Raw genomic sequence first — 11,109 nt, 5'->3', positions numbered from 1 at the left:
TTTCGGCACACACTACAAAGAGTCATTCATTTCTAATTTTTTGTCAAAGTTGAGTAAATTGTCAGGGAATCACAAATAACTTCAGCACAGTTTGTTGTGAAAACATGTTTATTCAGTAGTCAGAACAGCAAAAAGAGCATATATAGTAAAATACACACATTTAAAAAGTATAGTAAGACAGATATGAGGCTCCAGACTTTTCATTCTTAGCCGGAGACGACATAATTCCCTCCTCCACTAGATGGAGATGTTGGTCAAGAATGAGCTACATGTTTCTGCATCTCCAAAGTGAACAATAGAGCACCAGATCGCCAGGAAACCACCAAAAACCATTTTTTTTAAAAGAGGGAGTATAATGAGCGGGACTGTAAACATCCTGTTCTGCAAAAGAGGGTAAAACACACGGATGTAAGCCAGCTATTTCATTCACCAGGAAACATCAGTTCATATTTTTGAGAAGGGGAAAACAACTTGTGTTTTCTTTATTTATTTATTTTGTACCTGTGCACCAGATGCTCCTATCAGCGCAGAGCCGACATCTCTACAGGCCGCTGCAATGAAAAAGAAAATTGCAGTCAAAGGGCACCGGAGCAAAGTAAAGTCAGGTCCGCTCAGGCACAACGTAGATTACAAGCAATGCTTTGGAAAATTGCATTTTTAAAGGCATATGCAAACAGTCAAGAGCCACGCTGATCCTCGGGGGGGTGTTTTCTTGCGCTGTTTAGGGTCCGGTGATGAGAAAATGCCAGCGAAAAGACATCTACTTTGAATAAAGAGAGGAATGGGGATGCAGAAAACTCAGTTCTCTAAAGGATTGACTTAAGGCTAGGACACAAAACTAAAGATGAGGGCTCAAATTAATATTGCACCCAGATGAGTCTTAAGTGTCCTTGGATGACAAGCAGTGATTGGATTGCAAGCTTGGTAGCTTTTGATGGCCATGCCTGTCAGCCTCACCTGCTTTTTAATCAGTAATTACCATAGGGGATTCTCTGGCATTTCTTAATTAAATTGGACCAAATGCAATTAAAAACCACACTCTCATTCCTTTAAAAGGGCTCTGTGGAGTCCTTGTTTAGTTCTTGCTGTTAAGAGAATAAGCGGTTGAATGGTCATAGCACCGTCCCATCTCTCGCTGATCTGTACTTGATTATTTCGCTGGTCAAATTAAGTTTGCAGTTTGCATAATAAAGGGAAAGATGGAGTTCAAGATTAAAACTTCCGCTCTAACTGGAATTGGAGGTTAAAAGCGTAGACAAGCAGGCAAAGTATTAAAACAATTAAAGTTAACATCAGGAGCACTGTGATGAGAGCAAGTAGTGAAGCAAAGGACTATCATTATCACAGCGCTCAGCGTCGCGGTAAATCTTTGCCCACTACATCTATACAAAAGAGAGCAACACTCACCATCTAGAAAAGTCTCCGGCGCTCCAGGAGGCAACGACTACGGACACATCGGTGGTGGTTTTCCCATCCGCGGTCCTCATATCATCTTTGGAGTTGTTATTGTAGTTGCCGCAGGCGCCGCACATTTTGCCAGACAGGCTGCTGTCAATAATGACGCTGACCTCCTGTGAGATGGAGTAGGTGACCCGCACAGCAGACGTCCACTCGATGATCATGGTCCTCTCCGAGATCTGGACGAATAGTTTGCTCGTCACTTTGCTGGGAAGAGACACTTTTCTGCCATTTACCTGGATGACACCAAGAACGGGAAAGAGGAGGGAAAAACAATATTAATTCAGGTGAAATACAACAAATAACAAAGCAGTTTCTACATCACAAAGATCCATTCGGTTTTATTTATGTAGTCCCAATTCACAACACAAGACATCTCAGTCAAGGTGACCTCGTAGTAATGGATATATTATGGAGGGATTTCCAACAAATACAAACTATTCTCTTTGAGTAAGCACTTTAGTGACAGTGGGAAGACAAACAAAACCTCTCTATTAACATGAAAACAGTCTGGCAGAAGCAGGCTTAAAGTCTAAAGTGTAATTCAATGGACCCATTCCTGCCACTTTATTAAATGCATTGCTCAAAGATATTTTTTAAAAAAATAAATAAAAAAAATCTACTTCACTGATTTAGATCAACCTTTTTAAAGTTGCAGACATTTTTTAGTGGGTCAGGTCGACATATCAACTTAAAATCGTGTGAATTTTGAACTCATATTTCTGCATTAGTTGATTTAAAACATCAACATTGGAATCGTAGTTCCAACGAATTAATTTTATGTAAATTAATCTTTAAAAAAAACCTCTTTCCTTGAAGGTCAGTATTTGAAATCCCCTCTCCTCCCTACTAAATGTTGGAGCGTCTTATTTATTTTTATTTTTTTAATTTGCCATTTATTTGCTGATTTGTTCATAGTTATGGTCGTTAAGTACAGAACACTTAAGAAGTAATTTTAAATGAAAATACTTGCGGGAATACGAGTTTCAAAAACTTAATTTTATGAAAAACTTAAAAATCTAAGAAGAACATTTCTGTTTTAGTCAATAGAAAACTAACTTTAAGTTGCGGTAACTTAATAAAATTGCCTTCAAACAACATTTTCTTCACCTTAAGTTCAGGATTTCAGGTTCCCTCCTCTACCTACCGAACACTGGAGCACCTTCATTTATCATTAAGTCAACTTAACACATTTTGTCCACAGATATGTTCAGGACATTACACTTGAACAATCATTTTAAATAGAATGTAAATAGTTGTTCTAACAACTTAATTTTTTGTAAAAAAAAAAAATCAACATGAAAAATTCAACTTTCTGCAAATTTATGCAACTTTTTCTCTTTTTTAAGAAAGTTTGCCAACTTGAAAACAAAAGTTGTTGTAAGTACATAACATTTAAGTCTTTTTAATAACATGCTCATTCTAACAACTTAATTTGATCAAAAAACTTGTGTTTATTCTGCCAAGCATTAAGTAAATAACAATGTCTTCAACTGTACAGGAAAATCTAACTTCCCCAACTCAGTGCAGTTTGTTGGTTGAACATAATTTCATAATCTTTTGTCTTCTTTGAGCCTAAACATTGTTTTTTAGAGTGTAGAGAAGGTTGCAATTTGCCATGAGTGGCTCGGGTGATGCTGAAGAAAGACGAGAACAGCAAAGAGAATCAGACAAAGAGCTCATAAGAGAGCAGTTACTGTTTTAACCGTGCTCACCCAGGTTTCCTTTTGGCTGTTTACTGCCACGACAGCTTCCTTGAGGTACACATACACAGTGTCAACAATGGGAGCGCCTCCTTTGCTGCAGATCCTGACGTCCACAACCACACGGAACCACAGCTCAGAGGTCTCATCGCACAGCTTGGCCACTTCAAATGCCCCCTGAGCTCCTATGGCTCCAGAGACTCCATCAAAGGATCTCAGATGTCCAACTGGGCTGACGGTGCAATGGCCCCGTTTGACATGGCAACCCCTGACCCCGTCTCTTACGCTGCAAACCTCCCCGCTGGTGCAGGACAGCTTCTCACATTTTACCAGCCCAGGGGCCTGGCACACACACTTAGTCTTACATTCTTTGCACACCGCTGCTTGGCCCACCTGGAAACATACATGGTGTGTAGGGTTAAAATCACTCGTTACACCTTTGCTTGTGTGTCAAAGCTAAATGCTCTCAGTGCAGCTTTACCGTCAGATATCTGCCCTTGTGCACACACCCACAGTTGTCCAGGGCAACGCACTTGGTGCCATCAAAAATAAAGCCGGCGTCACACTGGCACCCTTCAAAACAGCTTTCAGTGCAAGTGAACGGAGAGATAAAGCTGACACACGTCCCGCCGCAGGTGTCCGCACACACCTCGTAGTGGCTGTGTGGTGGGCAGGAAGTAGCTACAAGAGAAGAAATTTACAAGAAATTTGAATATGCATCTGAAATATAACGAAATCTTTAACTGTTGTGTGCAACTCACGGCAGAAGGAGCGGCTCCTCCATTGCTGGATTTCAGCTCCTTCGCTCTGGCAGGCCACAGCGTAGGCCTGCACGCTGTTGCACAGAGAATCTTTGCTGCCACCCGCAGCACAGACATCAAACACACAATGAGACACGTATGCTGCTGGGTCGATTTTGCTGTGGCAGGCTTTGAAAGGCCCATTAGGTGCACTCATGATGCCGCAGGAGTCGGCTTTTCCGTACAAAGCAGCCTTGGCCTTGTCACACACTGGGCACTGCCCTCCGCAGCCGCCGCACACAAACCCAGGCAGGTCCACCACCCACGCCTTCCCAAAGTCGTCGACGCTTTTCGTTTGCTTGCCGTCAGGAAGTCTGAAATCATCGCTACCTTTTTTGTTGTAATTGCCGCAAAGGCCGCACATCTTGCCCTGGTATGTAGAAGGAACGATCACCTGGACGTAGTAGACGGTGTCGTAGAGGACCGTCAGGCCAAAGTCTGTTCGGACAATTATGTTGCGGCCTTCCTGGGTGACTCTGAGACGCCTGTTTTCCAGGGAGAGCGGGAGGTTTAAGAGTTCATCATCCACCTGCACAGAGAGGGAGGAGAGCACAGTCACAGGGAGAAGCTTTGCACAAATGTAACCACATGAGTATTCTGGTTGATGGACTCACAAGGACTTTCCACGGCATCCCCTGCTGGATGTAAATGACGTAACCATAGACTTCTACCCCGACCGACTTGGTGACAGCCACTTTGCCGTTTCCATACTTCTCATTTCCCTGAGTAACAGTGAACGGCGTCAGATGGCCTTTGTCATCATCGCAATCCTTTGCCAACACGTAAACACAGGTGCCCTGGAAGTCGAACCTCCGTCCATCGAAAGAAATGTAATGAGGGTCACCAGAAGCCACACACTTTGCCTGCCCCTCCGGGTGGCAGCCTTTCACTCCGTTCACAAGTTTACAGATTTCTCCTGTACGGCACTTGGCCTTTTGGCAGGTCACAGCCCCGTTCTCTCCACAGACACATTGCTCCACGCACTTGTCTTCAGGGTAGAAGACGTCTCCTTTCCTGTAGTACTGACCGTCATAGGAGCATCCACAGTCTCTAACGGGGACGCAGGAGTCTCCACTGAGCAGGTAGCCTTGATCGCACTCGCAGGATTCTACGCAGTGTCTGTGGCAGGTGGTGAGGGAGGTTAAGCTGGCACAAGTGGCCGGGCAACCAGTGGCGCACAGGGCGTAGTGGCTGTTAGCGGGACACGCCATCGCTGTGGGATAGAATGAGGAGAGAGGAAAAGGAACAAAGTGAATATCAAAAGAGACAATGAATATAACAACAAAAACACAATCGGAAACTCACGACAGAAGTTGTCGCTTCTCCAGGAGCTGATGGTGACTCCTTGGCTCTGACATGCGGCGACATACACTTCTACAGCCTCACACACCGATCCATGGTGCCCACGATACTGGCAAACATCATAAGCACAGTCCTCCAGGTAGGGAGTAGGGTCCACATGCTTATGACAGTCTTTGAAAGGCCCGGCTTTGTCAGCAATAACGCCACAGTACTTCATGGCTTGGTACTCTTTCCTCTGGGACTCTGAGCAAGCCTGGCACCATGCCCCCTGGCAGCCTGCTGAACAGCCCCGTACAAAGCCCACCTGCCAGCTCTCCCCCAGCTTGGCTCCGTTGGGGGCCACCTGGCCGTCCCGCATGGTCAGGTCGTCCTGAGCTTTCCCATTGTAGTTGCCACACAGACCGCAGACTGCATCCTGGTAGTTGCTGGGCAGGTTGACGCTCACTGTGCTCCGCCAGTCAAAGGTCACGGTGATCCCGGCGACTGTCTCCACTACAGCCGTCCGGCCGCTGAGAAACACGGCCAGCTCATTGTTGTAATCCAGCGGAAGCGAGGCAAGCTGCCCATTAAGCTGAAGAGCAGAAAAATAGGCAGGGAGAGAGAGGAATATTTTTAGGAGATTATAGATTTAATAATTCCGTGGACCTTGCTAAGCCATTCTAATGTGCAGTTAAATCTTAGTTTAATTAAGTCTGCCTGGATCAAAATTTTAATATGCAATTAAATATATATATATATATATATGCAGAAGAGCACAAGGGATGTCAGAATTAGCACAATGACAAAAGGCATTATTATCCACTCATATGAATGAGGCTGAGAGTAGCTGTGCTGTTTTTATTTTCGATAACGCTACATGCTGTGTCCCATTTATTTTCTCTCCAAACATCCACATAAAAACAGATCGCTCATTCAATCTCTCATTACGTCGCTATATGCTTCACATTATCCATACCTTGACATCTGGACCATGACAAATCAATCTGTGCCTCCCTCCTGGACCCCTGCAGAATCAGCTGATTTTTTTATTTGTACAATAACTTTAGTGTATAATGAAGCCAAATTTGACCTTCTATTGTTTTAGCCATGGAAGGAATCATGGCTGCAAGATGAGCCTGGTATCAAATAGTAGATAAAAATGAAACCTTTCATCAGTTGTGGCGTGTTTTGACGTACTGCACATGGTGATGTGATCCTTGACAGTTTGTTCAAAGTGTACTTTTTCAAGGTTTTGTCCAGTAAATGATCAGAAAACACATTTAGGGTATCAATGCTCTATGACAAGACCTTAAACTGTGGCCATTTGACAACTATGATATTGATGCTCAAAGTTAGTTATGGGGGGAAAAAAACATCCATCCATCCATTATCTATACACCGCTTAATCCTCACTAGGGTCGTGGGGGGCTGGAGTCTATCCCAGCTGACTCAGGGTGAAGGCAGGGGACACCCTGGACAGGTCGCCGGTCTATCACAGGGCTACACTTAGAGACAGACAACCAAGCACACTCACATTCACACCTACGGACAATTTAGAATCACCAATTAACCTCAACATGTTTTTGGACTGTGTGGGAGGAAGCCGGAGAACCCGGAGAGAATCCACGCTGCACGGGGAGAACATGGAGACTCCGGAAAAAAAATATGCAGAACCAAATCAAGATTTTAGATTGTAACACCCTAACTGGAGGTTAAATTGACTTGGCTGCAGTTTTTAACAGAGCTGAAATGTGTTTTTAAGCCCTGAAAACTTGTCCATGTACTTTATGTATAAAATTATGAGGGCTCAAAAATGCTGGAAAAACAACCTCCATGTGCTTCAAGGGCCTGTAGCTCAGAAAGTAGTCATCGTATGAAGCTAAAACTGTGCATGGCTTCATTAAATACACAAAAGTTATTGTATATATTTTAAAAATTTTCTCTCATTTTACACAAAACGATCCTGTCACACCTACCAAGACCTTGTAGGGGTATTCTCTGCTGATGGTGAGAGTGATGTCATAGATGGAGAACTTGACGGTCCTCGTGTAGGACACGGCTTTGCTTCCCCGGTGGTCGTTCTGCACGGTCACCTTGAACGGCACCAGCCCGGGCTGCTCCGAGCACAGTCCCACCAGCTGATACACACACGTGCCTTGGAAGTCGAACTTGCGGCCGTCGAAGGAGCGGTAGTGCGGGTCGCCCGAGGCGGTGCACGTGGCGTGACTGATGGGTCGGCAGGCGCGCACTCCGTCCACCATGGTGCATTTCTCTTTGGCAGAGCAAGAGGCCTCTCGGCACGTCACCATGCCCAGGGTGGAATCGCACTCACAGAGGCGACCGCAGACCTCATCAGCCCAGAAGTGCTCGCCCGGCTTGTAGTAGCGGCCCTGATAGGAGCAACCGCACGTTTTAGCGGGAACGCAGACGCCGGCGCTGAGGACGTAACCCTTATCGCACACGCAGCTCTCCACGCAGGCACCCTTGCAGGCCTGTTTCTGCTCAGGGAACGGGCAAGATGGCTGGCACGGGCTCGCACAGTCTTCAAAGTGGCTGTGACGCTGGCAGTTCATTGCTAGGTGGAATGTAGACAGGCATTAGTTAAGAAACAAGAAAAAGATTTGATTGCAATCTTGAGCAAAAGAGATCACAGATACTCACAACAGCCAAACTTTTCCCTCCAGCCCGTGATTGTTACTCCCGCCTCACGACACGTCACACTGTAGGTGGCCAACGCCTGGCACAGCATCTTTTTGTCGCCCTTATTGAGACACATATCGAACACACAATCGTCCATGAAAGCCTGGGGGTCCACTTTTCCGTGGCATTTCTGGAACACGCTGTTGGTTTTGGCTGTGAGGGCCCCGCAGAAAGCTTCAGTCTGATAGAGTTTACGCGTGTTACCGTCACAGGTGGGGCAGTTTTTCTCACAGGTGTCCGAGCAAGGGTGGTCCTTGTCCTGGTCGGGGGTTTTCCAGCTCTTGCCCCAGTCTATCACCGAAGAGACGGCTTTGCCAGCCGGATTCTGGAGTTCATCGCGGCCGTTGCCGTTGAAGTTGCCGCACAGACCGCAGACTGAGCCGTAGTAGCTGCTGGGAAGCCTGATGACGAGATACCAGTTGTAGTCGTAGGAGACGACCAGGCCGAAGTTTGTCTCTACCACCGCAGTGTTTCCTCTAAGAACCACTGCCACTTCACCCAGTTGTACAGGAAGATTCAGCAGCTCTCCGTTCACCTAAAGAACAAGGATCAGAACAATAAATATACAGTAAACCGGAAACATAACTAACCAAAGAAACCAAACTCTCACCGTCACTTTGCCAACTTGGTTCCTCTGGATGGTGATGGTGAACCCATACACGGACACATCCACCTCTCTGACGTAGGAAACCGCTGTGTTTCCTCGGTTGTCATTCCTCTCAGCAATCGAGAAGGGAACCAGACCGTCCGTGTCGCCACAGGTCTTGGAGATGACGTACTTGCAGGTGCCCTGGAAGTTAAAGTTGTAGCCATCAAACGTGTGGTAGTGCGGATCACCCCAGGCCCAGCAGACGCCCGTGTACGTGGGGACGCACACGGCCTCCCCCTTCTCAACGCGACACGTCTCCTTGACCCGACAGTTGGCGTCTTTGCAGGGGTCTGCAAGAGACGAATGAAAGGGAATTACGCCATTTATATGGAAACAGTTGTGTGACGTGGAAAAATTTGGCAAATCTAGTTTTAAAATTGTCATCAAAGTCACTTTATTCTACATGTGTCGTTAAAAACAATCTCCAAAAATAATTTCTTCTAACCACATTCTGTGAAAAACAAAAAAAAGTTCTGCACTCCTTAAAGCAGCCATGAAACACTGGGCTGCAACCAAGAGTCACATGACAACAATTTGGGGACTTTTCGGCTGGACTTTGTTTACACAGAGCAGAGATGAGACATATATGGAAACTAACTAAAAACACAAGTAGTCAAATAGCTTGTCACACTATAAAAGACAATACACATTCATACTATCTAACTTAAGAGTATGCAGAGTTAGATTTTTTTCAGTAACAATTTGGGTACTTGAAACATTATGCACATGTTGACTTTGGTGTTTTTTTTCAATTTTTAGACAATAAATAATCAATGAACGCAATTTATTTCCTCTTCTTTTTAAACTGTACTTTGTTCTGCTGCACAGAATTTGAGTTCTCTCTATTTCCAGCTGTGGTTGTGCTGCATTCATTAAGATGCAGGACTTTATATTGCAGTAAATAAATGAGTTAGTACAAATGCAACAAGAGCAAAAAAACACACCATGAAACTGGGGCTTGGGGTTAAGAGGGTTAATAAAATGAAAACAGATTTTTAAATTTATTTAAGATTTTTTTTTCCCCGCTGGGATAATAGGATTAGTTTAAAACCACCAGTCTTGCCTGTGTTGTAGCACGCCCTGATTCCTTTCTTCACCATGCATTTGGTGCTCTGAGGGCAGGAGTGCTCTTCGCAGACGAGGCCTTTCTCTGGATCACAGGTGCACTTTGTGTGACAGTCCTCGTTGTACACGACTTCGCCGGCCTGGTGACGCACAACGAGTTCACGGTGGGAAGTAAAAAATAAGTTGAAAAGGATTCACATCATTTCATGCTGCTTACGGCTCCTTAAAGACACACAAATTTAGCCAATCTGCTAATTAAGCCTCAGGAGAAATCATCAGCGCACATTTCTAAAAATCAAACTGGCCGATGTCCACCGCTGTAGGAAAAAAATAAAAAGCAAAGGCAACTGTACTGCCGCTTTTTAATGCTGCATTGGGGGTTCGATGCTAAATAAATGACCCCACATACTATATATAGAGTGGCCTTTCTGCACAGACAACGGCTCTAAATTTTACCTTGTAACTTCTTCCGTTCTCGTAGCAGCCACACTCGGTCTCTTTGACACAAGTCTCTCCGTTAAATAAGAAACCGGCATCACATGCGCAGCCTTCTGTGCAGCAGGTGGGGCACTCGACGATCTCTGTGAGGCCGGGGCAGGAGGCAGAGCAGGCCTCGGCACACGCCTCATAGTGACTGTTGGCGGGGCATTTCATGGCTGAAATAAAGAAGAGAAGGATGAATATATAAGAGAAGATCCCACAGCTAACATTTAGAACAGAGCAGACGAGTAAAGGGGGTTAATTTGGAGGTAAAAAGTTTTTTCTTACGACAGAAGGAGGCCGTCCTCCAGTTTTTGATATCCACTCCAGCACTGTGACAGCTCAATGCATACATTGCCGCGCTGTCACACAGCAGTTTTCCATCACCATTGGAAGCACACACATCAAACACGCAGTCCTCAAAGAATGGCTTTGGGTCCAGTTTACTGTGGCAGACTGCAAAAGGACCTTTGGGTGCCGTGATGATGCCGCAGTAAGTGGATTTTGAAAACACTGCCATGCGAGCTGGGTCACAGTTAGGACAGTTGCTCCCTTCGCAGCCATCTTCACACACCACATTGGGGATGGTGACCTTCCAGGATTTTCCAAACGCATTCACGTTGTTGGTAAGCTGACGGTTGGGCAGCTGGAAGTCATCTTTTTGGTCACCGTTGAAGTTGCCGCACAGGCCGCAGACCTTGTCGCGATAATTTCCAGGTACTTTAACCGTCACGTGGTAGACCAGGTCATAGGTGACACGCAGTCCGAAGTTTGTCTTAATAACATAATTGGTTCCTTCTTTGTAGACTAGCACCTCTCCATCATTGAGATTCACAGGAAGGAAGTTAAACACGTCATTTATCTAGAAGAAAGGCACAAGTGTTGATTAAAGGAAATAACCACTGATGAGTAGAATGTTAAAATTAATCCGTAATTATCAGTGTATGTCTGTAATTAGTATGTATGTTTTATG

The 11,109-nt window shown here is 45.2% G+C and overlaps 1 protein-coding gene across 2 annotated transcripts in view; it reads right to left on the bottom strand.

The window, feature by feature from the left end:
- Positions 1 to 90: 90 nt before the first annotated feature.
- The window catches only part of fcgbp (Fc gamma binding protein), an 18,504-nt gene continuing 7,485 nt past the window's right edge, over positions 91 to 11,109 (bottom strand). Inside the window, exons 10-23 of one of the 2 annotated variants that reach the window (XM_008301056.1) lie at positions 10,425 to 10,998; positions 10,113 to 10,312; positions 9,655 to 9,796; positions 8,553 to 8,881; positions 7,904 to 8,477; positions 7,219 to 7,817; positions 5,267 to 5,834; positions 4,576 to 5,174; positions 3,923 to 4,490; positions 3,643 to 3,842; positions 3,174 to 3,554; positions 1,408 to 1,694; positions 502 to 551; positions 91 to 381 (exon numbers count right to left, since the gene is read on the bottom strand). In XM_008301056.1, the coding sequence (XP_008299278.1) occupies positions 542 to 551; positions 1,408 to 1,694; positions 3,174 to 3,554; positions 3,643 to 3,842; positions 3,923 to 4,490; positions 4,576 to 5,174; positions 5,267 to 5,834; positions 7,219 to 7,817; positions 7,904 to 8,477; positions 8,553 to 8,881; positions 9,655 to 9,796; positions 10,113 to 10,312; positions 10,425 to 10,998 (5,031 nt within the window). In that variant the 3' untranslated portion in view covers positions 91 to 381; positions 502 to 541. The remainder of the gene's footprint in view (positions 382 to 501; positions 552 to 1,407; positions 1,695 to 3,173; positions 3,555 to 3,642; positions 3,843 to 3,922; positions 4,491 to 4,575; positions 5,175 to 5,266; positions 5,835 to 7,218; positions 7,818 to 7,903; positions 8,478 to 8,552; positions 8,882 to 9,654; positions 9,797 to 10,112; positions 10,313 to 10,424; positions 10,999 to 11,109) is intronic. The other variant, XM_008301057.1, reaches the window with a different exon arrangement.

This window comes from Stegastes partitus, unplaced genomic scaffold (assembly GCF_000690725.1).
Source record: "Stegastes partitus isolate 25-593 unplaced genomic scaffold, Stegastes_partitus-1.0.2 Scaffold1625, whole genome shotgun sequence".
In the NCBI taxonomy this organism is placed as follows: domain Eukaryota; kingdom Metazoa; phylum Chordata; class Actinopteri; family Pomacentridae; genus Stegastes; species Stegastes partitus.
The sequence above is the reverse complement of the archived record's forward strand: the minus strand, read 5'-3'. Positions and strand labels throughout refer to the sequence as shown.